General features: G+C 52.1%; 11 protein-coding genes across 11 annotated transcripts; 8 read left to right on the top strand and 3 right to left on the bottom strand.

Moving 5' to 3' along the window:
- The first annotated feature begins 404 nt into the window (after positions 1-404).
- On the top strand, positions 405-1,553 carry BO72DRAFT_163101 (uncharacterized protein). The gene has a single exon (XM_040939327.1). The coding sequence runs from the start codon at positions 766-768 to the stop codon at positions 1,447-1,449; it is 684 nt and encodes a 227-aa protein (XP_040799631.1). The 5' UTR covers positions 405-765; the 3' UTR covers positions 1,450-1,553.
- A 532-nt stretch (positions 1,554-2,085) lies between these two features.
- Positions 2,086-4,910, top strand: dspD (putative protein-tyrosine phosphatase). Its single transcript, XM_040939326.1, has 2 exons — positions 2,086-2,140; positions 2,398-4,910. Exon 2 carries the CDS (start codon positions 2,544-2,546, stop codon positions 4,689-4,691), a length of 2,148 nt encoding a protein of 715 aa, XP_040799630.1. The 5' UTR covers positions 2,086-2,140; positions 2,398-2,543; the 3' UTR covers positions 4,692-4,910.
- Positions 4,911-5,313: 403 nt separating this feature from the next.
- BO72DRAFT_432637 (putative S-adenosylmethionine-dependent methyltransferase) lies at positions 5,314-6,712 on the top strand (the record flags this gene model as incomplete). Its single annotated transcript, XM_040943174.1, has 3 exons — positions 5,314-5,478; positions 5,611-6,335; positions 6,375-6,712. Exons 1-3 carry the CDS (start codon positions 5,423-5,425, stop codon positions 6,710-6,712), a joined length of 1,119 nt encoding a protein of 372 aa, XP_040799629.1. The 5' UTR covers positions 5,314-5,422.
- A 97-nt stretch (positions 6,713-6,809) lies between these two features.
- On the top strand, positions 6,810-7,797 carry BO72DRAFT_449591 (uncharacterized protein). Its single transcript, XM_040945062.1, has one exon. The coding sequence runs from the start codon at positions 7,082-7,084 to the stop codon at positions 7,322-7,324; it is 243 nt and encodes an 80-aa protein (XP_040799628.1). The 5' UTR covers positions 6,810-7,081; the 3' UTR covers positions 7,325-7,797.
- A 2,710-nt stretch (positions 7,798-10,507) lies between these two features.
- Positions 10,508-12,665, top strand: BO72DRAFT_162928 (putative C2H2 finger domain protein). Its single transcript, XM_040939324.1, has 3 exons — positions 10,508-10,820; positions 10,949-11,508; positions 11,669-12,665. Exons 1-3 carry the CDS (start codon positions 10,806-10,808, stop codon positions 12,504-12,506), a joined length of 1,413 nt encoding a protein of 470 aa, XP_040799627.1. The 5' UTR covers positions 10,508-10,805; the 3' UTR covers positions 12,507-12,665.
- BO72DRAFT_162929 (uncharacterized protein) lies at positions 12,666-13,232 on the top strand. The gene has a single exon (XM_040939325.1). It carries the CDS (start codon positions 12,825-12,827, stop codon positions 13,125-13,127), a length of 303 nt encoding a protein of 100 aa, XP_040799626.1. The 5' UTR covers positions 12,666-12,824; the 3' UTR covers positions 13,128-13,232.
- Positions 13,233-13,631: 399 nt separating this feature from the next.
- Positions 13,632-14,921, top strand: BO72DRAFT_529176 (uncharacterized protein; the record flags this gene model as incomplete). The annotated part of the gene is made up of 3 exons (XM_040950230.1): positions 13,632-13,709; positions 14,379-14,471; positions 14,570-14,921. 3 exons carry the CDS (start codon positions 13,632-13,634, stop codon positions 14,753-14,755), a joined length of 357 nt encoding a protein of 118 aa, XP_040799625.1. The 3' UTR covers positions 14,756-14,921.
- A 707-nt stretch (positions 14,922-15,628) lies between these two features.
- Positions 15,629-18,781, bottom strand: BO72DRAFT_381910 (GPI ethanolamine phosphate transferase 1; the record flags this gene model as incomplete). Its single annotated transcript, XM_040941448.1, has 5 exons — positions 15,629-16,353; positions 16,402-16,643; positions 16,707-16,894; positions 16,945-18,524; positions 18,616-18,781. The coding sequence occupies 5 exons, from the start codon at positions 18,779-18,781 to the stop codon at positions 15,629-15,631; spliced, it is 2,901 nt and encodes a 966-aa protein (XP_040799624.1).
- Positions 18,782-20,408: 1,627 nt separating this feature from the next.
- On the bottom strand, positions 20,409-23,817 carry atrR (transcription factor atrR; the record flags this gene model as incomplete). The annotated part of the gene is made up of 7 exons (XM_040949457.1): positions 23,270-23,817; positions 23,069-23,196; positions 22,626-23,002; positions 22,070-22,566; positions 21,845-22,020; positions 21,231-21,794; positions 20,409-21,177 (listed from the first exon to the last, which is right to left on the bottom strand). Exons 1-7 carry the CDS (start codon positions 23,468-23,470, stop codon positions 20,409-20,411), a joined length of 2,712 nt encoding a protein of 903 aa, XP_040799623.1. The 5' UTR covers positions 23,471-23,817.
- Positions 23,818-24,984: 1,167 nt separating this feature from the next.
- On the bottom strand, positions 24,985-25,801 carry pam18 (putative mitochondrial DnaJ chaperone (Tim14)). The gene is made up of 4 exons (XM_040945061.1): positions 25,681-25,801; positions 25,540-25,613; positions 25,430-25,483; positions 24,985-25,372 (listed from the first exon to the last, which is right to left on the bottom strand). Exons 1-4 carry the CDS (start codon positions 25,726-25,728, stop codon positions 25,234-25,236), a joined length of 315 nt encoding a protein of 104 aa, XP_040799622.1. The 5' UTR covers positions 25,729-25,801; the 3' UTR covers positions 24,985-25,233.
- A 129-nt stretch (positions 25,802-25,930) lies between these two features.
- BO72DRAFT_449581 (ribosomal eL24 family protein) lies at positions 25,931-27,128 on the top strand. Its single transcript, XM_040945060.1, has 3 exons — positions 25,931-26,088; positions 26,165-26,266; positions 26,339-27,128. Exons 1-3 carry the CDS (start codon positions 26,084-26,086, stop codon positions 26,796-26,798), a joined length of 567 nt encoding a protein of 188 aa, XP_040799621.1. The 5' UTR covers positions 25,931-26,083; the 3' UTR covers positions 26,799-27,128.
- Positions 27,129-27,437: the final 309 nt, after the last annotated feature.

The raw sequence follows: 27,437 nt of genomic DNA, 5'->3' as shown, positions 1-27,437 counted from the left end.
TGCAACCGGTGCTGGGATACCGTCTCCTTGGATTTGGCGCATTTACTATTACTATCACTATTATTATTAACGACCTGCTCGTGGGTTGAGCAGACAGACCTATCTCTGTGTGACTTCTGGAAGTCTTCTTGAATCTTCTTTTTCTTCCTCAACTTGACTTGACTTGACTTCTCTTGTTTTCCTGTCTGCGATCTCAGCGTCATTGCATTTTCCGGGCTTGCTTGTTTGCGTTCGACTTCTTCAAGCGACAGCTGCTGTGCAACGAACATCGCAGCCCGGACCTAGTATTGCCCTGAGGTGGTATAGATCCGGACGGACCTGACCATCACCAGCCTGGCCTGGCACCTGTCAAAGATCCAAGGGGTTCTTTTCTATTACTTCCCAGGAGAAGGAAGCAGCTTGATAGGTACGTTGTTATGTCTTGTGTATGAGTTATTTTGATCTAGTGTTCTGGTTTATCGTTTCATGCTTTTTTCTTTGCCTGATGTCTCTCCCGTGGAGTGTGGACTACTAGCTCCGTCCATTCTTTGCCCTGCCCCTCTCTCCCTCTCTCCCTTTGCTTTCTCTTCGATGCTCTGCTTTGCCCACCAATCATTCTATATCCGCCTCGCCCACGGTACCCTTTTGTGGGGAATGCCATTTGACTTTTCTCCTGGTCGTCTTTTTTGTTATTGTTATTTTTTTCTTTTTCCTTCTCTCCGTCTCAATTCTCTTATTGGATTTGACACTTGCACCATCACTACCCTCTGCCTGGCATGAGACTCTATGATGGAGACCCGAAAGGGTATGAGAGGGGAGGACCAAAGGGGAAAAGGCCAGACCTGGAGCTCCAACCTAAAAAGGGTTGGTTGGTTGGTTGGTTCAAGAGGTTGTGTCCGGCAAAGTGAGATGCCAGTGTCACTATTGCAACGGACTATGGGATTGAGGCATTCCACAATCTGTCTGTTCCCTTTAGGGATGCTTCTTCCCCCCTCCCCCTCTCTCTCTCTCTTTTCCCCTTCAACCCCTGTTCAATATCTGAGAGATGAGTCTCTGAATTTCTTTGCTTTTTCTTTTTCTTTCCCTTTCTCTTCTTCCCCTCTCTCTCCTTCACATTCAAACCCAACATTCGGGGCCAAGATATGCCACTTTCGGGGTGGTTGTGGGGGAGGGGGGGGGGAAGAGGCAGAAGTTGGCGCCCATGATATGCACATTCCATCGCGAGAGAACCAACCCGGGCGGCTAAATTTAGAGCTGCAGCCCATGGGAAGCTCAGGAAGAACGCAGAACATCTTCTCCACTTCCTCGTCATTACCACTGATTGGCGTGCTGTCAGCAACACACGGCCGGTTGGATCTCCACTCGCCCATTCACTCGCTCACTCACTTACTGCACTCACTTTCACTTTACTCGCCCCTCTCTCTCTCTTATTCGCTCGTCGCCCTTTCCCAAATGAATCGCTATTCTTAGTCCTTCATTTTGATTATTCCATATTATCATTATTTTTTCGATTTTTTAATTTGCTCTGTGCCAGCAAGTCTTGCTGAGACAGACGGTCGGAGTACATCGAGCCCAGAGGCTTGTTTCTCACTCTGTCGCTCTCCGATTACTCGCTCTCACACTCCTCACACTCATTTTTTCCCTTCTTCCTTCCTTCTCCCTCCGAATCTCCTCTTCTTACATACTTCCTTCCTCCTCCCTTCTGTTCTTTCTTCTTCTTTTCCCCCTCTTGTTGAACAACCCCCCCCCTCTCTCCCAGTTCCCACACCCCTCCCTCTTCCCTTGACGCAGGGACCCTTTCCACCTGCCTGCCTGGCATTGCGACTTGTCCGTGCCGTTCCTTTGAGTGGTGGTGGGCAGTCGTTTGCGACTGAGAGCAATCCCACCCACGTTTTCTGTCGTCATTCCCCGGAGGAACGACTGCCCACTTTGTTACTCTCCCCGGGCGGCAATTCTCCCTCCCCAAACCCTAGTCGCATTTTCACTTACTTCCAAATCTCTTTCATGAAGAACTATACCTAAAGCTTCTGTTTCTCTCCTTGATTCCAACTTCATGTCCTGGTCGCTGCTTCTGATTTGAGATCTCTCAATTTCCAATCCTTCACCTCAACACTTTACTGACTGGTCCCAAGAGGATATCCTTCTCTTGCAGCATTCCTTGGTATGTTCCTGATCTCGGACTCCATTTAGGACATCAACTGCGAATCTCTGCTTCTGCTTGCATATGCGATCCTGTTCTCTCCTTTGTTGCTTCCACAGACCTTACTAGCTCTGTTGTTTTCATTTCGTGAAGCTGGCCGATCCTCGAACCGGTTTCACTCTCCTTGCAGCTGTGCTTGCTTCTACTGCCGAAAACCAACAACTGACGCTGAAACATGGAAGCTGATTGTCTAAACAAAAGGTCATTTGCGCTGGTAGCAAGTGCGACTCTACCTTGTTTTCTTGGAGCTGGTCACAACAACTGTGCCCCAGTCTTCGCGCCCACTCTTCACTACAGCTGCGATCCGGAAAGGGCAACGATCCCTTTCAAACGTAGGTGTATCTCACCAAGCTCAGAAACAACCATGCCGGTGCAGACCAGCGCTCCAACACTCCCGGACTCGTTTCCCTCCTTCATGTCAGTTTTTGGCGGGCGGACGCTTGATTTCCCCGAAAAGGAGGCGCGGAACACAGCACTCAAACCTCTCCGTCTGCCCACCAATGTCACCATCAATACCTCAACCCGCCGTCCCTTTCCTTTCCGACATCGTGCGAGTATTTCCTCCGTGACATCAGGTTCCGCCGACTCTTCGCCCACTACTACCATCTCAACGTTCGACTCACCATCTGTGGCGGATACATCTCCCAGCTCCTCTCCCGAATCTCCCTCGTCCATGCCGTTGGCGTTCAACAACAAATTCACCATGCCCCCGGCGCGAAACTTCGAAAGCCAGTCTTCGTCGACTAACAGCCTTTCCCAACCAGCTTCAGATGGCGCTAGTCTTCCACGGCCCGATTCTCCAGGCAGGCGGGCACGAAACCTCAAAAACCTCTCACTGAGGATGCCGCCACCATCCCAGTCGCGCCCACCAATCGCAACAGCATCTATGGTTGAAGGGACCTCACACCATCTCTCCGCTCCCCCGTCTCCCGTGCACGTGCCTTTGAAGGGTATGCGCCGCAAACCAGCAAACTTGACCATCCGCACGCCGGGATTCGACAGGTCATTTTCCAACAACATCACTGAGCTGGTTCCTCCCACCCCGCACTCATTGCGCCATACCGAATCTTCGCCTTCCCTGACCTCTGTCTTTTCTCCTTCTTTCGGTCCCAAGGGTGGCATGCAGCTACCTCGGCCCATGACGCATCATGGCGCCCGGCGACCCTCGGCTACGTCGGAGAGCAACTTGTCACCCCTACAGACTGTAGAAGATGAGGATTCCGCTTCTGGCGGGGTGTTGCATGAGCTGAAGGAGGAGGATGATCATCTGGACTCCCGAGAATCGACGCGGCGTAGCGAGCGAGGCTATCCCAATGGGCCCATTCAGATTTACGACTCAGGCGTTTTCCTCTACTTAGAACCGACTGCGCAAGAAGCATCCGAATTTGATGTTGTTGTGAATGTGGCCAAGGAAGTCGCAAACCCGTTTACTAAGGCCAGCACCAGCACCGAAACCGTGGTGAGCGCACTGCGCAATGGGTCCATCAGTCCCAAGCGCCTATCCATTGCGGAGCCATGGACCGCCGCCTCAGAAACATCATTCAAATCCGCATTTGAATACCCCCAAAGTAGGGCGTCGCTGCCGGCGACTCCGAAGAATGAAGCACCGGGACCGGAATATGTCCACGTCGGCTGGGATCATAACTCGGAGATCCTGGAGGATCTATACCCACTATGCGAGCTGATTGACTCTCGCATCGCGGATGGAAAGAAAGTCCTTGTGCATTGCCAGCTGGGCGCCAGCCGATCAGCCTCGTTGGTGATCGCCTACGGTCTTTTCAAGAACCGAGACTTGGATTTCAACTCGATGTACGAGATTGTCAAGGAGCGCAGCCGCTGGGTTGGCCCTAACATGAGTCTCATTTATCAGCTGACGGATTTCCGCTCCCGCCTCCTCCGTGGGGGCTTGTCGAAAGCCGCCCCTGAAGAGTGGTTCGGCGAAAGCTCACCAAAGCTCACCGAACAGCGGCGCTCACGAGCCGATAAGCGAGAGTCGGGCGAGACCTGTATTCCTGGCAACGAGAGTGTATACTCCGATGTCGAACCCCATTCGTCCAATGCGATGTCGCAAGCATCGATGAGCTCTTTGTCGGTGCCCTCCACCAATCAGACCACGCCCGTGTCAATTGAGAGTCTTGGATTTACCAAGTCTCTTTCGCACAAACGAAGCATCTCACCCCGGCCATTGCCTCTACGTCAGAGCTTTCATACCGGGTTGACAAGTGATATCACACCTGCCAAATCGGCACCACCCGCATGGCACGCCGAAGCCGGGCCGTGCTCGTTGGCTAAAACCGATATGTTCGTGCGGGAAGGGTCTGAGGAATCCAACGCTCTCTTCTCACCGAGGACGACGGATTTCATGGCCGCGCCTATCTCGCGATCGGCTTCCGATGTCCTTGAGGATGATGGCCTCAACGGACTGCGGTTCCGGTCACGGATAGCAGATCCGCGGTCTCCGCCACCCGGGAATGAGAGGTTGATTATGAGAAATATTGATGAATTTCTGTAATTCTGCCATAATGTCTTCGACTGGACTGGCCATTGGGCGTCGGTCTGCGAAATGATTCCATGACTATAACCACTTCATTCTGACCCGACCGTTCGGTCAACATTCCTTCACCTCTTCACTCTGGCCGTTGTGGCATCTACGTTCCTTTCTTTCCTTCCCATCCACATTCATTACCTGTTTCATCTAATTGATGAGTTGATGACCAAAGCGGGCTCTCCGGTCGTTATTTCATTCATTTCTCTATCCTGGACATGGGTCCACATTTGCATTGAAGGCCGTGGGCTCAACATTGTGCATGCTCTCTGGACCAGCGGCGTCGTGGTGTTATAAAAGATAAAGGGCGGCGAGGAATCGTGTCGTGCCTGATAACTTGTAATACTATTCTCATTTCTTTATGGTCACTGCATACAGCTGCGGAATACCCTAGGCTTATTGGTTTATTGGTGAAATGTGATATCCGCATTGTAGCGAGAGAAGATGTCAGGGTTGGTTGTTGGTTGTAGGGGTAAAGATGTAGTGTAGTGTTCAAGAAGTAGTACAGTGCCGTCTACAGTTAGTGCTAGCGCACGGATCAGTCTCGGGATCCGGGGAGAACTCCAGAAGTTTACAGAGCCCAGACCAAGGCAATTTTTTGTCGACCCTCCATCCAGCCATTTTCCACTCAGGATCAACCACACCACCAACAAGGCCGTTGACAATTGCCAACGGAAAAGGGTCCGCACAATTCCACCATGGCCGACCAACATCCCACATATTTAGAACCGAGTGAGCTCGGCACCAAGGACTAGTACGTACGGCATCTACCCCGCTACCCCTCCCAAGATTTTTTCCTGTCCCTCTCCGCAACCTAACACCACCTACCTGCTTCTTTCTTTTGTGAAAATGAAAACCAGACTAAGACTAACGCGATAAACCAAAGCTGGGAAACCTACTACGCGCGAACCCTCTCGCACCTCTCCACCAAACAACCCGCTCCGGCCGTCGCGTCGTCTTCCTCGACCAACAAACCCACCCAGACCCAGACCCAGACCCAGACCCAGGCCCTCTCCTCCTCCGACGATGACACCGACGACAACGATGAAGTAGACGACGACTCCGACCCCGGCACCTCCTGGTTCTCCGAACACAACGCCCCCGAAAAGGTCCTGGATTTCCTCACCGACGAGGCCTTTCCCCTCGCGCCGTGCAACACGCTTCCTGGGCGTGGGCAGCAACAGTTGCCGCCGCACCAACCCTCCATCCTCGACCTGGGCACCGGCAACGGCAGCATGCTGGCGCTGTTACGGAAACGCGGGGGTTTTCGGGGCGAGCTAGTCGGCGTGGATTACTCGGCGCAGAGCGTGGAGCTCGCGCGCCGGTTGCAGGCGTTGCGGATCCATCGGGCTTACCTTTCGGATTCTGATGATTCTGGGGATGAGGATGAGGGGGAGGATGAGGGGGAGGGGGAGGCGCACGGCACAGGGGCAAAGGGGGCGGGGACGGAGATTCGGTTTGAGGAGTGGGATATCCTCTCTGCTTCTGAGGGTGAGGCCGGTGTGGTCGCTGATGGGTTGGGGTGGTTCCCCTATGAGCAGCGCGGGTTCGATATCGTCTTGGATAAGGGGACGTTTGATGCGGTTTCTTTGTCGGCGGAGGTGGTGTCGGGTTCTTCGGGGCAGGGGCAGGGGCAGGGGCAGGGGGAAGGCGAAGAGAGGAAGCGGGGAAAGATGGTGCAGAGGCGCGTCTGTGAACGCTACCCCGGGATTGCGCGGGGGTTGGTTCGTCCCGGCGGGTTTCTTGTGGTCACGAGTTGTAATTGGACCGAGGAGGAGTTGGTGGAGTGGTTTACTGCTTCTGCTGCTGATGCTGCTGCTGCTATCTCGGAGGGTGGTGACGGTGGTGACGGTGGTGACGGTGGTGAGGGCGATGGGCGGAAGGATAGGTTGGTGGTCTGGGGCAGGGTCGAGTATCCCAGGTTCCGGTTCGGGGGCAGGGAAGGGCAGGGCGTCTGTACGGTTTGTTTCCAGAGGGTTGTTTCTTAGAACTTGGGGGGATCCTATCACTATGGACTTGAGTATGCCATCGCGTTTCTTCTGGGGTGTGGGATTTGTAGTGGTGTAGTATCTCTCGATCGGAATTCCTCCGGAGTAAGTGTATCATCGTGTATACACTCATGTGTTGTGGTAGAGATGTTGATGATTTCTGCAGAGAAACATTTACAGAGGTCCATGGTGCTGTGTCCACTGCTGTTGTACCCACCACCCTACCGGTAATTACTCCACATAATTGATTGACTTTCCTCAATAGGAAGAAATGCTATCCTCGAGGCCTTCAATCAGGGTCTATCACCCAGAAGCTTATCCTACAATTGGGGGCGAGACTATGAGCCACAAAAAAAATGACGGCCATTGATGTGCGAACTGTTGTTTCTAGTATGGCGTTATGCAAAGCAAACGAATACCTGCAACTGGCAAGGTGAAGAATTGCCGACAGGGCAACCAACTGTCGGGAGATTTTGTGCTGACTGGGCTGTTGACAGGTGGTCGGTCTCATCAATCGGACCACCTCTGCGGCTGCAGATCCTCGTCGGAAAACAATGCGTCTCCCAAGGTATGAGGATTTTGGCCGAACGTTCGAATGGCGAGCGTATCTAGCTTTCCGCACGCCGCCCGCGGAATTGGATTCCTGCCTGACTTGTTGATGGTCAATTGTTTTTTTTTGTTGGCGGCCTGTGAGCTACTTTTCCTCGATCCTGGAACCTAGGACTCCACAGTATTAGCATCAACAACTGCAAGAACAACTGCATCCAGTGCGTTTCTTGGCGCAGAGGCGCAATTGCTTCAGACCAACACAACAATTTTTGTCTGATTTTGTGAAACCTGTCTCTCCCAGTTATTTTACCCTCTCTTTTGTTGCAGCAGCAGCAGCAGGAAAAGGGATTGTGCAATGATGGACCTCCGGCAGAAGTGAGGTCAAAGTGGATCCCTCTGGAATGTGCACGTCATCCCGGAGTTGGGATTTTTTTTTTTGGTTTCTCCCCCAAACTGGGCAGCAGTTCTTCAACAAGGATTCTGATGAATGCTGACCGCTGGACAATCCAGGTTTTTTTTTTTTTTTTTTTTTTTTTCTCATGATGGGCAACGACATCTCCTGGAATCTTTTTTTTTCTGCAAAACCCGGTTCGGTTCAGACTCCGATGCCCGCGTGCCTGGCAATCCTTCGTCGATCAGGAACGACCGTCGGAAGGGAAGGGGGGAGGGAAGGGGGGGGGGATTTATTTTCGCCAGGTCAGCAGTCGGACAGTCGGACAGTCAGACGGTCAGGCTCAGCGATCGTGACGTAGGATGATCCATCGATAGGGAAAGGGTTAAGGGATGGATAAAAAGAGGAGTAGGGGAAAGGGTGATGTGATGGGCGACTCCACTTGAGGGCCACGGCCAGACTGTCTGTCAGCCCAGCTGGTAAACAGATCAGGGAGACTCAGAGTCCACCATGGGTTTGAGAAGTGGACAGAATTCCACGCAGTCGGGAGGAAGGTAGGTCCACGACAACTTTTTATCATCTCATCCAAGAGGGGGTGAGAGACATGTCACGGGGTATCCAGAAGGATTATTTGATCGACTGAGCAACTCAGTAATCCTAGTGGTGAGAAGAGAGCAGAGGAGTTGAGTTTAAATTGGCTTGCTGACTGGACTGGAGATAAGGTCGGGTTCACTGGCAGTTCGTGGTAACAGCGCTGTACCGACCGAATGAATGTACGGAGTACTGCGTACTGTACCACCACATACCAGTTACCGTGACCGTACCGAACTCACCCGGGGCGGGCGCTTCCCCCGGCCCCTCCCTCCAAGCCCCGTACAGTACGGTCAGCTGGTGGAAATGACATCATGCTCCCCACCCTCTTCCAGGCCCTAGACCGGTCGATGGAGGGTGGCGTAATTACGGTATGGTCATGGCTGGCTATCGACGGCCACGGGGGCGGGAGGCCCCGATCTGCCTGAGTGATTTTTGGGAAGTTCCAGGTCGTAAGAAGCAACAAGCAAGTTACACACTGTGTCCGGGCCCATCAATGATTGTTCGTGGCACAATGAAATCCGTCTCCAAAAGGACTTTCTTGTTTGACTTTTTTTTTTGTTACATGTATTACAACTTCTGAATAATTTCCATGATCCTTATTCAACCTCCCGATGGTTTCTTTGTGAAGGAGAGAAACAAAGAATGAAGAATGGATGAGCCAGACTGAGGAAGAGGAGAGAGGAGGAGGAGGAGGTTCGGAGGATTTGACCATCTTCCCATTGCAGACGCACCAGCTGATGGGTGTCCTAACAACGTACTGTCCTGAGTGGCCTCGCAGGTGACCGGAGCTGTGCCTTTCTCCGCCTCCAACAAAAACAACCACCACCACAATAATAACTCTGCAGCAGAGTCATGTCAAACCACTACAGCAGTGAGAATCTTCCAAAAATTCATTTGAGTGTAAACCTCAACTTTTTTTTTTTTCTTTTCACTGAAACTTGGGGAAATTCTTCTTTGTCTGGACCCAATCATTCTGAAATCCGGGCGCTGGCTGATATCATCCACGATTCCACTTCTCGGAAGGCAGATGCGAGTGGAGCAAATAACATCCCAGAACTGCCTGGTTTTGCTGCTCCTTCTCCGTCGTCTGTTGCTGGTTTGTTAGTCAGGAACCGGTCCAGCCCTGACTGCCCTTGAAAATTAATTTGTTCGCGGTGTTCTCAGAAATCCATTCGCTGGTGTTTTCTTGTTGAGTGGGTTCGGAGATGGGGTAGTTTTGGTCTTTTCCAGAATCAACCGAAGAAGAAAAGAAGGAGATGGGATGCTCTACTTCGCTCTGCTCTGCTCATTCTCTGCTTTGCTTTTGCCTGGGGAAAGACCCGCGTGGACAGACAGCTTTGGGAATTTTTGGTTTTTGGACGGTAATTGAGTCGAATCCAGAGCGGATCGCCCGACCCCCGCATTGCTGGTTTACTAGCAAAAACCCAATCCAGTCATTTACAACCAATCCTCTCTCATGGTTTTGCCTATTTCGTTTTAAATTGCATGGGGAAGGAAACCAAAATAAAATCATAAAAGAGGGGGAATTCGACAGAAAGAGAGGAAGACAGTGACCAAGATGAATCGACAAGATCAGGTGAAATGAAGGAGAAGAAAAAAAAATCCCCCCGCAAAACTGTAGTGACTAGAGAATCCCTATCTGTACTCCGTAGTATCTAACTATAACTAACTACAGTAACAATCCCCCCTCTCTTGGAAAATAGAATTAAAAATGAGAAATAAATTTAGCAATCAATTCCTGGGTATTAATGACTGATACAATGTAATTAACTCAGCTAAACTATCGCCGAATCTCTCTTACTATCAGTATTATCAGCAAGTAACAATAATAGTGCAATTCGTACTTCTTACTCAGTACTAGACTGGACCTCGTGCAGCCATCCAATCCATTCATTCACTTGTTGTATTCATTCATTCCTCTACTGCTGCTTAACACCTTTTCTTTTCCCCAACTTTACTTGATTGACTGACTTACTTACTCTGATCTCCTCTTTTATTTTATTTGGACTATTTTTATTATTTTTTCTTTTTCCCTTTTTTGTCCCTCTTGCTCTCTCTCTCTCCCTTTCCCCTCTTAACGTTACTTGCAATTTCCCCTCTCTGCCTCTTCCTCTTTCTCCTCTTCTTCTACAACGCTTCCTTTCTCTCTCTCTCTCTCTCCCTTCCCCTTCTCTACATCAACTCTCTCCACCTAACTCCCATCTTCCTCCTAATCATCCCAATTGACTTCCTCTCCCAATTGCCCCGTTAAATCACTCACGCACTCTCTTGTGGTTGGCCCTGAACCTTGCTCGTGGTTAGCCTGACAGGTACCTGCTCTGCCGCTCGTATCCCTGGATTTTGCCCGCCAGCTGAATTTCTCTGCCTCACTTCTCTTTCAATTTATTTCTCATTTTCCTCCCTCCACCTCCCGCTTCCTCACTACTTCTCGACTACTCAACTACTATCCCTCCACCACCTCCGCTCAATCATATCACCCAGAATCACTTTCTGGTGCTAATCATTACTACTACCTCTGGACTGCACGGGATTGACAGCCCGACAGTCCACGTACTAAACATGGCCTCCTTCAAGGTAACGTGCTGTCTTGTCTTTTCCCTGGACTTTCTCCGTGGATGGCGTGCTCTGCGGACCACCAGCGCTATTGAATCCACCCCCCAGACAATATGTCCGACTAACAACTCCGATCTTCCATAAAATAGGAATTGTCCCTTTCTCGCCCTCTTCCTCAATCCAACTCCCGTCACCACTCCCATTCCATCTCGCTCGGTGCGGTCAACGCCAACCATCGGGTGACTCGTCGCAAGAGTGTCACCACTGCCGCTGCTGCTAATGCGGCCGCTGCTGCGGTCGCTGCCTCCTTGAAAGAATCGGGCGATTCCATGGGAATTCCGATGCCCGCACACCGCCGTGGGAGTCGGAAAGGCTGGGAGTCCAGCTCGGTCGGAGCCCCCTCCGGCTTCGGCTCTTATCTGTCTCGCAGCATGAACAGCCCCAGCCAGGAGCCCCCGGTCGCTCGCAAAACCTCCCCTTCCCAGACGACCCCCATCGTACCCCCCGCAACGATCTCCGAAAACACCGTTCCAGATTCCTCAGATCCCAGTAACCCAGCAGCCAAGCCAGTCACCACCAAAAACCGCAACCGCCGGGCCAGCGAAGGTGCCCACCTGGTCAAACCCGAGGGAAAGCGATCCATGGCCGAGCTTCGCTGCGAGCGTTGCGGGAAAGGGTATAAGCATGGCAGCTGCTTGTCCAAGCATATGTGTGTATCCTCCCCCCATGCCATCCGGCCATCGGGCTCGGTCCGGAGCAAATGCGCCATGTCGGCTCTGCCTAAGGTCGCCTTCGTGGCCATTCCGCTCCCTTCAACTCTGTCTTCATCGTGGTGGATCGCAGTAAATTGACGTTTCTTGGAAATACAGGTGGGAACATGACCCTGCGTGGGCCATCACGTCGAAACTTTTGATCTCCAAGCACCAACAGGTGCAATTGCTGGAAGCCGCCTCTGTGCTGGTTACCATGACTCAGGATCCCGATGAGAGCGCTGAAGCCGACTCGGAGATCTCATCCTCCTCACCGGACGCTTCGTCGGAGCTGCGGGAGGGTCTCAGTTCCGCGGAGACGACCCCGCCCCCAATGGACGAGGACGATGACGACGATGAAGACATGGCCATGGAACCCACGGCTGACAAGCGATTCAGCGTCAGCAATGCCTCGGGTCTCTTCTCTCACTCATATCAGTCCGGCCCGTCAAGCTCGTTTACGAGCAGCGCTCCCTGGGCATCCCCAGCATTTTCTCACATGCGGCACTCGAGCATTGACACTCGCCCCTCCACTGCGGAAGCCAAGTTGCACGAGGACGACGAGGCTGACCTGGCAGCCGCCATCGGCCTCTGCAATTTCGGCACCCCTCGCATGGGGCCAGTGCCGCTGTCTCCTAGCGTGCCTCCAGTGCCTTCCCTCCCGACTCGATTCCTCGACCAACGAAGTCCCTCGGACAGCCAAAGCCACAGCTTAGACCAGTCCAACGCAGGCCTTGCCAACTCCGCCTTCTCGAACACCACTTCCAACCTCTTTCTCTCCCTATCTTATAACCCTTCGCTGTCTTACAAGGTCTCCGATGAGCGCGAAGTCCGAACGGGTGGTGCTGCAACCGACCGTGCCAAGCGACAAACCCGCAACGCCGACGTCGATTTCAGCAGTCGGCCAGCCCAGGCAGACGACGATGACGATGGCATCTTCGGCCGCATGGAAGAATAGATGCCACCCTCATGACCCGCCATCACACTCCTTTCACCCATCGCTCTCCTACCCGATCTCCCATCTTCTATCTTCCCGCCGAACCGCTGCACTGACAGCCATCCACCACATCACCCTGATGACATGTACGAGATTGCGTGACTTTTTGTAAATGTTGATATTCTATTTTCTCGTGTTGGAGTTGGAACACCCCTTTCGCATGTATCGCCGATTTTCTATATCTATCTGTATAACCCCAGCGCCGGCTGTGACTGGATTGTCTGCCGCTACCACTCTTGCCGCACACCCACTGACTGACTCCACCTATACCAATTTCATATGTTTTTCTTGTTCTTTGTGCATTGTCCACTGTACCTCTTAGCCCATGCGGGGAGAAATTTTCCGAAGCGACTGCAGACACGCATCTTGTACTGCAGTTTTTGCATTTGGGTTGTTGTATTCTTCAGACTTGGCGGAAAGTGTTCTGGTCTGATCAATATCCGGGGTGAATCAAACCCGATCCACGGCCACTCCAACGGCGACTGGTTATCTGCTATTCATCTCTTGTCGTCGAGTTTCACGGTATCGACCGACTCCATTTCATTTTGCTTGGAAGAATCGGGCGGGGCGAATCAGTTCTGATTGGGACTGGTTCATGTTCTGCTTCGTCTTTTCTGTTTGTATAAAGGGAAATCTTATTTTACCTGAACTATATCAATCCAACCTCGTTGAGTCAATTGACTAGAATTGATGTTGCCCTGTAGACATAGTCACTAGCGCTTTTTCCTACCGAAGGTGTAATGGTTGTTGATTGATGCCATGACTAGGGGAGTAGCAGGCACAGTATGATCTCTACTCACTGCTGAAATGGGCTTCCGTGGAATTCGAATGAGTTCCCCTATCTGCTTTGGTCCAAGTTAGGGCTTGTGATTCGAGCTGTATCCCGAGCCAAGATAAAGCTGTCTTATTCGGTTTCTTCTCGCCGTCCCCCTCCGCCTTTGCGAGTCACCCAGTGGATGGAACTTCGAGCCTGGCCGGCGATAGTTTTCTGATTCAAGTCAAACTCAATGCAAAAGGAAGTAAGAAGCACCCCGTTTGCTAAAAGAGTCAAGTAGCTTTCTGCAACGCTGGCAGCTACCCTTAGACATGATTGGGGGGTGGAATCCCCTCAAGGGTCGTCGAAATGCGTTGAGTGTAGCACCCGAGGTCTACGGATATGCACGGGTATATCATATGGCGCTTGTTCAAATTTGCGAATGGATACAGTTACGGGATGTTGACCCGGAGCGGAGCTGTAGGATGGTTTCCACGCAGACATAGTAATGTGGGTCGAACCAGGCAACCGACGCAGAGGGGCCCGTCTGGAAGAATGCGGTGGTGATCAATGCAATAACACATACGTATCAAGGTGCTCGACAGCTGCCTCTTCGAAGACCTAGTCTACTCATATGTACTCCCGACCTTGGCCCCAGGCTTTGGGCTTGACTGTGCCGTGGGGAAACCGACCGAATTCACGGGGTAACTGAAGTTTAGTTATCTAGTCAAATTAGGGTTCTGGATCCTTCTCCAGAAAAAATCCTCAAATCAACAGTCCAGCATAGTTATAGCATACTGTTACTGCCAGCGCCAAGAGAGAAGCTGCAATTAGCACTGCTGACCGACAACCCAGTAGACCATCACCAACCACGAAAGCGTTCGCTCGATTCAACTGTTGCATGTGAACTCTCCACCACCACCCCTCTCAAATGCAGTAACAATCCACAACCCAATGTCCCCCCCCCAACAGACCCCCTCGTCTCCCCCACCGACCTCTTCCTCCTGGTTATTCTGCGCATCTCCTCTCGAATATCTACCTGGTACTCCCGAGTCAATCCAACTAACACCCCCAACCAGGAACAATGGAAACACACCTCTCCGCTCACGCCCTCCGCCCAACGCGCCCACATCTTCGCCGAATACACCACCCTTGGCGTCGATGGACAACAGGTACCATCTCCAACTGACTTGACTTCCACATAGAGCATGCACCGCACGTTAACTCTCCACACAGCATGTATCACAAACTAACAAACCATGCTGCACAGCCCTACACAACCCTCCTCGCCAACGCGGCGGCAGCCACCACGCCAAGCTCACCCCAACCGAACGAGCCCTCCGCGACCGCGCACGCTCCCCGCCGACAGACCGGTGCAGAAGGACGGGTTGGGTTCCTGATCCCCTGGCTGCGCACAGCCTACCACCCTTCCGCCGATGAAACTTCGCGGCGATAGCGGCTCATCTGGTCAGTGAGCTCGGTGGTGATCCGATTCTTAATGGTGTGGGGTGCTGTGATTTTGGGTTGGAGTGGCGAAGGGTCTTTGGCGGGTGCTGTAGCTTCTGTGTATCATCGCTTGTGGCGGGAGGCGCTGCAGGGGTGTTGAGTGGGATGATGCTGAGGGGGGGGGGGGGGGGATGGGTATGATTTTTAACATGACTACACTACTTACCACTGGGCGCGAGTGATGGGTTGGCTGCATGTTCTGGATGAGAAGGCGCTAAGGCTGGGGAAAGGTTCTGATTGTCTTCTATGATGGGTGTGGGTGTGTTGTGTGCCAGTGTCGCGAGTCTGTTGAGGCGCTGGATTTTACTTGTGTGGATACGGTGGAGCTTGATGAGCATGGGGGTGGGGAGGGAGTATCGGTGGAGTGCGGGTTTGGGGCCGCCTTATTTGGATGGAGATGAGGAGGGGGATGGGATGGGGATGTGGATGTGGATGAGGATGAGGATGAGGACGAGGAGGAAATGACTGGGGACTGGTACGCTTGTTGTTCTGTGAGCTGGCGTCTCACTTGTGGTCTGTGGGTTGAAGGAGATATGGAGAGCAGCTCTCTTGTTGCGGATGTAGGGTTGCGGTGGCCTCCCCTCTAAGTCAACGCACATCAGAATGAACGGGTAAAGCTCAATCCTTGCCTAGAAGGGTGCTGCAGGAAGTATGGCGGTTGGTGATCACCGGATACCTTCGTGCATTGATCCGTTTCATATACTCATGTATAAGAGAAGCTGACTCTAATTCTAGCTGTGGCTTTGGTGGCTGACTGCAGAATCAAAAAGATATCGAGGCGTCAAACGCCTACGATGAGTGGTCTTGGGCTTGAAGAGAGGGTTCAGGGAGCCTCCATGTTAACACACCCCTCATGAAAGCTTGTACTTCTCAGTGCCCACGGCAACTCCCACAACCCCCTCCCCATCATCTCCAGCCCAGCCACAAACCCACAGAGCAACGACGCCAGCACAAACACCGTAATACTCTCTCCGATCTCCAACCACGAGCCCTCGTCCCGCACGCGCCAGAAAAACCGCAGCGTCAGATAGTCACTCGCGGCGACGACCAGCACAAAGAGCGCGCCGGGCCGCAGGCGCAGCGCGCGGGTCAAGAGCCCCAGGTTCGCCGAGACGAGCACAAAGGGGGCCAGGATCTTGAGGACCAGAAGGGCCCCCTGGCTGAAGGGATCGAAGACGGGCAGGAGACGCAGCACGGCGTCGAGCGAGAAGGAGGAGATCGAGGCGAGGTTCCCGGTGCTGAAGAAGGCGGAGTGGAACAGGTAGAGGAAGAACAGGGCAATGCGCAGGTCGGAGAAGCGGAGGGGGCGGAATTGTGGTGCTTCTTGGGTGATAAATGGGGATGCGGGCTGTCGCTGGTAGTCGAAGACTTTGGACTCCAGCTGCACCCAGGTGAAGAGTGTGCCGCTCAGACAGCAGTAAAATAGGCCCTCGTAGGAGATGGTAAGGATTATGAATAGCGGGGCGAATGTGAAGAAGAGGACCACTAGTTGATAGATGTGGTGGCGTCTGGTCCGAAGAGCGAAGATCGGGAGGATAAAGGACGTCACTGTTCAGTAGGGTTAATGTTGTCATACCTCAAGAGTGGTGTACTGACCGAGTAGTATCCATCCTAGAATCTGTGTTGGACGAGGGAGTCCTTCTCGAGACTGCAAGGAGGCCGCTGCGGACCGCGTCGTGGATATAGCCAGCGGTACTAATCCGACCTGGAACATCAGGAGCATTCTTCCTAGTCGGTCAGTCTCGACCACATTTTCTACTGATGCTCGATGGAGTATTGTCGGCTCGAAGATGATATACAAGACACCGCAGGAAAACATGAGCAGCCCGCCCAGGGTGCTATCCGACATGTTAGTTGCCAGTCGTCTCGATCCGCATGCGATATAGCCGGGCTTAACATACATCAGAGTGATATCCTCCGTTTTCATGGCCGAAAGAAGGGTGAAGATGCTCATAGAGCCACATTGGACTGCCCACACCAAACATATAAGCCGATTGGCACGGATGAATTCAATACCGTAGATAGCGGGCCAGAACAGGGCGAGAATGTAGATGAGCGTGTAAATCCTACGATCATAATAACTTTGAACCTGTTGATAGGTAAATATAAGGTGCGCACGAGCAGGGTACCGAAGCTTACTATAGCCTCCAAAAGCAGGCCCAAGAGCATCACACCAGCCGCATCTGCAGTCACGTTGCTGGCGGATATCCGCTTGGAAAGTGCCCTAATGGCTTGGGTCCAGGAATCTTGACAGGCCCATACCTCAGCCCAGAACAAGACCGGGAATATAGTGTACGCATAATATTGCACCGGAGACTTCTGCGAATATAGTCTCACCAGAAGCGCAAGACCGACAAATCCCATTACGATGAGGCGGACAGTAGAACGTCTTGGCTGGGGACTAGGACCCGAACTTGGTAGGTCAAAGTGACTGAGCACGTTCGTAAGAGCGAAGGCCATCCACCCCAGATATCCGACGCTAACCAGAGCTCGAAGAAAGAGCCAATCATAGGTCTGTAGGTACCGCAAGCCCTGAAGAGACAGGTCGATCAGATCCTCACAGCCTTGAATCGCTTCCTGAGGATGATGCCCCTGACGAATCGCAGTACGGATGCGAGCAATTCGTTCCTCTTGATTTGGATCTTGATCGTGACTGAGCGCCGGAAAAGGCACGTACCCGAGCTTCGAGGCCATCATACGACTTTCTCGAACTCGGTACATCTCCAAGATCTCCAGCGCATTGACCAGCATAGCGTCCGCCTGACTGGACTCGTCCGCATCGAGATAAGGCAACGGAAGGCGTCCGACCGATTTCACGGGAAACGGAATCCCCGCCAGATATGCCATCAGCGCCGCAATATCAGCCTGGGCGACATCATGCCTCTGCACATGATCCAGCTGCCAATCGGCAGAAAACGCATCGTGCCCAACCGCAACGCTGCCCACGAGCTCTACCCTGGGACGGGCCACTCCAGCGCCCCACGCGATGAGGGGCGTCCGGGTATTATCCGGATGCCCATCCCCGTGGCTGCCCCAATCGCTCATCCCATGATCCGCGGTGAAGACAAAGGCCGTCCGGTCGTCTCCAAAGAAGGCCTGAATTTCATCGCAGATCTCCCGCACACCGTTGTCGACAGCCTGGAGATTTTGCAGGTATTCGCGCGAATAGGGTCGATAAGAGTGGCCGGAAGTGTCCAGTCCAAGCAGATGGAGGAAGAAGATGTTCTGATCTTGTCTCAGGGCAGTCTCCAAGTCTGGATTCTCGGCGGCGGAACGGAGCAAGCGCTTCACGCGGTCGAAGACCCAGAGATCTAACTCGGTGGCATCCTTGCTGTAATCTTCCGCGTCGGCGCTGTACATGTCTGTCTCCACGCGGCCCGGTACGGCCCCCTGCGCAAACATCGGCAGGATGTCGGGACTGCCCCAGCTCCACGCATGTCGGCTGCGATTCAGCACGCTGTCGAAGCCCACTGGGTTCAGCTTCCAGCCCGTGGTTACGGCGGAGACGTCTTCGTAGAGGCCCGCGAGAAGGGCCACATGGCCTGGGCGCGACTCGGTGGGTACTCGGGTATGAGACACTCCGAAGGTACCATGCTCCAATACTCGTGAGCGCAGAAAGGGAGCCAAGTGGCGTGGTACCTGAGCCGACCCATCTGTAGGGGCGTCTGGGGACGGGTCGGGGAACTGTTGAAAGGTCTTGTCCGCGCGGAGACCGTCAACTGGTGTTCAGCCACCATCTCATAGAATTAGAACCATCGACTGTCCACAAGATACTGAAGGGGAGAGAGAAATGGGGATGATCTCCCCTACCGACAAAAAGCACGACGCGTTGAGCAGGAGGAGAAGCCTGGACGCGGTGGGCCTTCATGCCCCCGACAACGGGGCTCACAAAGTAAATGTCGAAGATTGAATAGACAAAGAGCAAGTGGAAAACAACTGCGATCCCCAGAAACTGCGAGCGTTTTAACCGTGCCATGTCTGTCCACATTGACAGAAGAAGTGATCGATATCCGGGAATAATTCATTCGGCATTGCTTTCATTGTGTTGAAACAGAGAAAGGAGACGGACCTGGTAGACACCACGTGACCCGATGAACGGAATCAGTAAGTTCACTGGCGCCTAAAGCTAGTGGTAGTCAAGATGGCGCCATTCCGGGCCGCGCAGGGGTTCGGCATACAAAGGAGAAAATATCGATATCGCTATGTAACTACTCTTATATATTTTGAACTGTTAATACGCTTGGAACTACAAGACTAGGTATTTGAAGTCATAGACGTACTACTACTCGTATGACAACTGAAGATTATGGAATCCTCTTGATCCATAAGTTTTAGGTCTGTTCTCGACTTGGTGTTTTGAGATGAGCTCACTGTACGTACGGTACATACACACCTCGGCGATGTAAGACGTTCGTCTCCCCCATATCACCTCCACAACTCTGTAACCGATAATATATAGATAGGAGGCTTGCCTAGACTTGGGATACAGTCTTCTCAGAAACATCAGGAAACATTTTCGTTTCCGACGAAGTGGCAGCGCCTCAATCAAACAGGGCAGCATGCGTTCAACATTCTACCTCGTGAGTCTTGCATTCTTGCAGTACCGTCTTCGTAACTCCCATAAATGGTCTCAAAGGTGTTATCAGTCGGTCCACCGTCGAGCATACTGCAGCGATGCGCTATCCAAGAGCTGATAGACCGGATTCCCTCTGCTAAACAAGACAGACGGAGGGGAGGTTCCACATCGATCTCGACTCCGGCCGGAACGGATCGACGCGGGTACCTTCCGGTCAGGATTTAGCGTGCATCAATACCGGGGTCACTGGCCCGTGCCATGCCTTCTGTATACCTCCTGTATGACGGTATAGGACAATACAACAGCCGGATCATCGAAGTACTTACTATACCATATTGTATTCAGAATTGAGCATGGACAGGCGGCGCAGCACCGGATGGCAATAATCCAGGAAATCGACGTGCTATCCCCATACATATGACGGTATCTGCATTGGGCGACTGCTGATCTTTACATCGAAATCTTCAAGTCATACACTTCTAGTACACAAGCAATCACAAGTTCCCCTAAGAACAAGAAAGAGAGGGTTGTTGTTAAGTACAAAACCATGTATGTTCACAAGAGTTTCAAGACACGGTCCAGAAGGAGAAAAGAAATTATGCCGGCATTTTGTCTCACATCTCGGCCCCAAAAATGGACACGAGACTTCAAGGTCAAAGTGTTTTGAGAGAGACAACCAAATGAATCTGATTAGTGGAGAGGTATCAAACGAAGTCATGAAGTATATGATGGGACTTTTTGTGGGTGAGTGGATGGGGTAGGGGGGAATAGATAGAAAAAAATAATAATAAACGCTAAACCCTCCAAGAAGCATAATATCCCGCACCCCTCCCCGTAAAGCCTCGGATCAGGTTCGGCCTAGCCCCTCGCAACTCCGTGGAACTCCCGTATGTGATGAATGGAAGGTTGAAGTAAAATGAGACAGAGAACAAATCAGAAGTAGTCGTTATGCATGCATGTACCCATACCGCCCCCTCTCCCGTCCTTTGTGTGACCAGTTCGCCCCGTGTTTGTCGTGTACATAGCATCATGACTCGTTCGGAGGCCCGCCACTGGGGCCGCTGGTGTCACCAAAGACCGGAAAATTGTTCGACATGTCGGCCCAATCCCATTCGATGGTCATCGGCATCTGCCACAGATCTTGTGGTACGAAGGGTTGCTGGAAGGATGAAAGGGGGTTGTCGGCAGCGGCCGTCGGAAAGGGTGGCTGCTCGCCAAATCGCACGCCGTCCAAGTTGTGTGGGCTGAGCATTTCAAAGTCGGGGCCCAGGTTTGTAAGGCTATGTATAGTTTCCTGAAGATTCGGGGGAAGACCGCCACCGGCTGCAGAGAAGGCTTGGTCGGGAACGAAGTTGCGTGCTGCAGTGGGTGAGTTGCCCGTGGGCTGATTATTCTGAGCCGTCGGGAACGAAGACGATGCAAGGGGTACTGCGGTTCTGGCCGAGGAAGGCGCATCTGATGCTCTGGTGGCGGGGGTCGTTGGGGATTGGGTTGTATTAGATGGTTGTGGCTGTTGCGCGTTCTTAGGATCATCGGAAGTGGCCTTGCGCTTTTTCTTCGAGTGAGACTCCCTCTCAGCCTTGTCGAGGACTACCTGCGCGATCCGTTCAAATTCGCCACAGAGAGTGAGCATGCGTTTGATGCTTCCGTTTGATTCATCGGATACCAGCGTCGACAGAAAATTGACCACCACATTCATCAGCTTCACATCAGAACGCGCTCGTGCATCGTTGGGATTTTGGAGGATATTAGCGAACAGGGTGACCAATGCGGAGACCGGATAATATAGTATCAACCTAGAGGGGCCTGTTAGCAGACAATCGTGCAGCTCAACAAGATGTGTACTGACCAGACACATGCAAAGTCGCCTTGCGGTATATATTTGATGAGATTGATGGACGCTCGAGCAGCGGTCACGCAAAGGACTGCTGACAAGAATACCCTTGGATTCAAGGGCCTGGCATTGAGGCCTTGGATGGCATAGTTGGAAAGACGGCTTGTCCAGTACCCATGATGAACAGACATTCGGTGGATCGTTGTCAAGCAGTTGTAATAAGCAAAGTGGAGAACGACAACATGCAGGATCAACGGGGTATGAGTTGCTTTGATCTCGTTCTCGGGGCGGAAGTCAAGTGGTATGCTGTCCTTCCACTCTTCGAGTTCTTTGTCAAGCTCTCCAATCGTATTCAGCAATTCCCCATCCGACTGTTTCGATGCCTTCGCCGAATATAGTCGCTTGTATACTCGACTCCCAATCGTAGCAAAACGACACATCGACCTGAAGAGGTTGAACTTGCTCTTTCCATCTGACAGTGGCACATTGCCAATATTGTCAGGGGGGTCTTCACTCGGTAATTCGACGTTCATGTCATCATCGTCCTGAACTGGTGGACGGCCGGAACGGAGACATAAACTGGGTCGGAGGTCAGCGAACGCAGTGCAAAGGAGAAGGGCTCGGCTTACTCTTTATCCAGCAAATAAGCAATCCAGAACACCCGCTTTCGTTGTTCGACTTCTACGGGATTCAAACCGAACCCCGAGCCGCGCTTGTGCAACCCTATGCTGTGGGACAGCCGAATCGCTGCCGCGACAAGGAAGAAAGATGGTTGTGGGTTGGGGGTACCTTGCAAGAAGAGTGACTGGGACCGTGTCAACAATCTATAGCAGCACTCAACGAAGACCACTTACCATTCCCAGCAAGGCCTGGACGCTCAGCAGATCCGTGTTCCGCATCGTGAGCTCAGTTAGAACGGCCATTGCGTTTTTCAGGTAAAGCCACGCCTTCTTGTCTTCCTCTTGTGGCACCAGATTATTCATGACCCGGATTCGGTGCGCGATTGCCAGCACGACGTTGATGCTAGCCCACCAGCCGGAGCCTTCGTACGGATCCCGAGAGTATTGCCGCTCTACTAAGTGCATGAAAGTTGGTTCGTGAAAAAGCGGAAACATGCAATTGAAGTTGGCGAAGAAGTCCTGGAAGAGGGACATGGCCTCTTCTTTAGGAGGCAGCGGCTTGAAGACTCGACGGGCGAATATATCGCTGAAGATCTCAGGCTTCCAATACATCCACTTGTTGTCATCGATGTATGCGGAGGAAATCATGTCCTGGAATGACGAGTCGCCTGTTTTCTCGTTCACCCATTGTATGCCTTTCGGAGAGAATATCGAGAATCCCGACGACGATCCTGTTATAGCAGGTCAGCTTTGCATTTCTGGGCCATCTGATATTGATGCATGTACTGACCAATGTATCTTGTTTCTCCACAGTTATTCGTCACAAGCGAACACATCATATCCGACAGACCTTCGACTTCATTTTCAGATTCCTTCGGCGATTCCGGAGACGTGGGAGCTGTGTGCGGACTTGACTGTGATTCGACCCGAGGGGTAGAGTGATGCGAGGAGGCCTGTTGAGACTGGCTGTTGGAGTTGGAGGCATTGAATTTTCCTGGGCTTCTGGGTAGACTCAGACCACCGTTCGCCAGAGATCGATCGGCAAGACGTCGTTCTAAGGTCCCAAGGTCAGTCTTTCCTCCATCCTCCTCTGACAGCAGGCCCGAAAGGCGTAGTAGCGATTCCATCCTCCCTAATCGATTTTCCAAGCCTTCGATGTATTTGGCACTGCATGACCCCAAGTTGTTAGCGCGGAACCGACGACGATAGCACAGCCGGGCGAGGAGCGCTCACCCTTTAGGTGGATTTCGCTTTTTCTCTACCTGGGTAAAGACACAATCGGTCTTGTAATTGATGCAGTGGGAGCACTTGGGCATCTTGCCATCGCATTTGATTTTCTTCTTTCGGCACATATCGCAAGCCTGTATGAAGCACGATCAGCCCATCGCCGACCCGACGACCCAGTAACGTCAAACCACACGATCAGCGACTCACCCTTGCGATTCTCCTTCTCTTGGCGTCATTGCTATCATCACCCATGCCCATTGCGGTATCATCCTGGAACGCCGCATTATGATGCGCGGAGGGGATCGGCGAAGTGTCGTGAGGATAGCCGCCGAAGAACTGCTGCTGCTGGTTCATGAGCATGGGCATATCGAAGCCCATGCCGTCGGGGCCTTCCCCGATGCCATCCATTGCGATGGGAGCGAAGACAGGAAAAGGTTCCCGAATGTATAAGGAGAATTTCTATGACGGAGTGGAGTTTCTAGGCCGAGCGGGTATGATTTGAGTCGAGTCGAGAATGGGCTGAATGCGGGGTTACTTTTCCCGGCGACGACGTCAATGGAATGCAGATGCAAGCCAACCGTTGATTATTCACGATAAGGAATGACTAGGGTGAGCCGATCGAGTAACCAGTTTCGATGAAGAATTGCGCATCCACCGAGTCAAGAAAGCGGCGGAGTTGAAGGGAAAAGAAAATATAAAGTTAAAAAAGAAACGGGACCCTAAGGACAGGAAGAAGAACAATGATGAAGTCGGTCGGGGGAGGAATGAATTGGTTTTGGTTAGCGGATGGGACAGACAGACTGAGGGTGGATTGAGTAATCCACACTGACTGCAGTGCTTGCTTGCTTTCCTTAACTTCCTTTCCCCGATAAGTTGCAAGCACGTGGCGACTCGGGCTACTTTTTCCCTTCTCTCTTTTCGGACTGCCTGATAAAGGAGAGGAGAGGAGAGAGGAAAGGATCCAGATATGAAAGAATGATAGGGGAAGAGAATATTCAGGGGTGGAGGACAGTCAAGGACGACAGCTTGACTGAGTTGATTATTGTGGGATCGAAGCAATAATGGGACCGGATCAATTCTCAAATCTGATCCGAGAGCTGACAGACAGACCAGAGGGAGAGTTAAAAAAAAAGAGAGTTGAGACACAAGCTTACAGATTATTATTGCATCCGGACGGAGATAGCTTGCTATCTCATCCACTGCCACATATGTTATTGTTTGCCATATACGTCTTTAGTCCAACAGTTAGTTAGAGAATAATGACGGCAGCCTGGTGTTAGTACTCCGCATTAGCTCCTTTGATCTTCATCTTGTCATGAGAGTCTGATCGTATCATCTGGCATCAAGCTTCGATGGAGGGTGTCCGAATACGAGAACGGACGGAAGTCGTTAACCCCGAATCTCCGTGGGTAACGGAAGATGGAAGGCCTTCTCTCCGTCCGAGCCCGCTTTTTACCTTTCCTACAGACTAACTTAGGTGCTCCCTCCGTACAGAAGCTGTGACTCCCGGCCTTGGCTGCCATGGCCCGCTTGACTGTCCGCTTGACTGCCCGCTTGCCCGCCTGCCTGCCTGCCAGTGGCCGTTCCACTTTCTCCCTTTCTCTATGACTAAATTCTTTATCCATCCATGCGTTTCTGCCGTTCTGCATACTGGGTTGTTTGAATGTTGACACCTGTTGACACCTGTTGACACCTGTTAACCTGCGATTTCCCTGGCTCAGCTTGGCAGTTGACTCTGTACAGACCTCATCTCATGATTAGAGGCTCAAACATCCCAGGTTGTCCTGGTCTACCATTACTTAGACCTATCACATGTCACACAAGGTGGATCAGCGAGGTCTATATAATTATACGACAGGCATACGACGAGCACATGCAGAGCTACTCGTCAACGCTTCAGCCTAGGCTCCAAACCACATGTGTGCCAATAAATCATAGCTATACATTCAAGAGTGGCGATCTCATCAGTATACAGTAGTAGTGTAAATACAGGTCTCCCATCAGGAGCGTGCCCAAGGGATGTATTCCCGGGATCAGAAAATTTCCACCAACGCCTCGCTATGCGCACCCAAAGAAGAAACTCTTGTACAATGGTCGATACGTAAATGTACCCTATCGTCTTTCACGGCATGGAAATGCTTCGCTGAAGACTCTCCGGTCAAAAAGAGAATTTAAAGCTGCTTGTCGAGGAACTCCTTGGCCTCGTTGATCTTGGTGGCCAAGTAGGGGCTGCCACCACGATCGGGGTGGTTGAGCAGCATAAGTTGACGGTGCTTCTTGCGAACCTTGTCCTTGTTCAAAGTGCGTTCCCTAGACAGTTCGTTAGACAAGATCTTTGCCATTCAGTATGTGGTAGCTTCGACGTACGGGAGTTCCAGGATCAAAGACGCTTCGCGACGGTTCATCCGAGGTTCAAATCCTCTTGATATCGATTAGTACTCTGTCCTTGCCCGACCACAGAAGCCAAGCCAGCTTACCCCTTGTAGAATGCCTTGCCCGCCGCGTTCATACCGCCTCTAGACCGTTGGAGAGCGACATAGCCTGCGCGACCCTGACCGAGGAAGAGAAGGTTAGCCCACTGACAATCCACAACCACCCAGAATCCACTTCAGACGTACCAGAAAGGCAGCGGTAGCAATACCAACACCGTAGAGAAAAGCAGACATCTTGCAGCAGTAGCGAAGGTGATCCGGAAAATGAGTTGCTTGGGGGAGGCGCAAAAGAGATCTCGAAGTTGTGACGTTGGGGAAGGAGAAGCCGCCGCAGTCCAGATAAAAAATCGGAGCCGCGCCGCATCCCCCGTTTGGGTTTAGTGCCGGCTGCTCCACGCTTCTCAATTTTTTGAATGGCGGTTCCTGTCCTGGACATCAGATATCTTCTCGACACGACGGTGGGATTCAGGAGGTTCACTGCGGCTTCTGTTCATTCATTTTCCAGCGGTACTTTGCGACAGTACTTTTCTACTACCGTCATTATTACACAGTCGCCGTTGGACCTTTCCACGCGATAAAATAGCCCATCATGAGGTGAGTTTGCCTTTATCTTGAGTATCGTTATCGCTACTGCTGTGGCCATTTTTTTTCTGACGAACAACACCGATAGAGTCGAAACCTGCCACTTCTGCTCTCGCCCGGTCTACCCTAGCAAGGGTATTCAGTTCGTCCGCAATGACGCCAAGGCGTTCCGTTTCTGCAGGAGCAAATGATAAGTCCCCTCTTTCCCCTCACGCTTTCGTGGTGCCATCAATCTCAAGAACGAAACTGACATCCCCATTACCCACCAGAACTTCAAGGCTAAGCGACAACCGAGACGTGTGAAGTGGACCAAGGTCGGTCGTGCCGCCAAGGGCAAGGAGATGATCGTCGACTCCTCCCTCGTCCTGTCCCAGTTCGCCAAGAAGCGCAACGTCCCCGTCAAGTACGACAGAAACCTGGTGGCCGCTACCATCAAGGCCATGGAGAGAGTGGAGGAGATCCGGCAGCGCAGAGAGCGGGTCTTCACCAAGCGTCGGTTGGCGGGCAAGCTTGCGCGGGACCGCAAGCGCGAGGAGGACCGCAAGGTGGTGGCCTCGGGCGAGCACCTCATCCGCAAGGAGCTGCGCGAGCGCGAGGAGGGCCAGCTGGCCGCTCTGGACACGGGCAAGACCAGACTCCACGGCGAGGAGCGCATCAGAACAGGAAAGAGGACCAGAGTCTTGGTCGACGGTACTACGCAGGAGGAAATGGATCTCGACTAAAGGGTCTTTTTGGGTTCTTACGTTTCTTTCTCCCCGGCTGCCCGGTCGGGTTCGATACCTTGAGGTTATGAATGGAGTTGGGTTTTGTTCAATGTTAAGCATTTTGCTTTGTCAAAAAGTATCCCAGTGGTTTCTCTTGTGTCATGAACTTTCATGTCCACTTGTTATATTTCTTTCGCTGTCATTATATGGGCCTAATCATATAGAGATATTGATAAATTTGTCGACTCGTCCAGCAGCAGTGGCTCCGAGCATCAGATAAAGTCTCTGGTGAAAGACAGTAGATTGGCTGTGGTCGCAATTTGTTCATGCTGGATGTGTTCTAGATCTTAACTAAACAATCAATGTCCGACTCTGAAATCTTTTTCTAAGCAAAACTCTGGTCCTCAGAAGTATCCAAGACCAATAACAGTGTTTCCAAGCCGCAGCGGTGTCTAAGACTACAACGTATCCAGAACCAACATGTCCATGACGGAGTCCACCAGATTCCTAAGGATTCTGGCCGGTCCTCAATCACTAATGCAGAAAGGCGGTGGGAGCCTGATGACTCAGCTGATTCAACGGAACGGCGAAAAACGACCGAGCGAGATGACCTCTTCGGCGGGAAGACGATCGTTCGTTCCGGCACGAAATCAGCTC

Source organism: Aspergillus fijiensis, assembly GCF_003184825.1.
Source record: "Aspergillus fijiensis CBS 313.89 unplaced genomic scaffold BO72scaffold_35, whole genome shotgun sequence".
Classification (NCBI taxonomy): Eukaryota; Fungi; Ascomycota; class Eurotiomycetes; order Eurotiales; family Aspergillaceae; genus Aspergillus; species Aspergillus fijiensis.
This window is presented reverse-complemented; position numbering and strand designations above follow the sequence as displayed.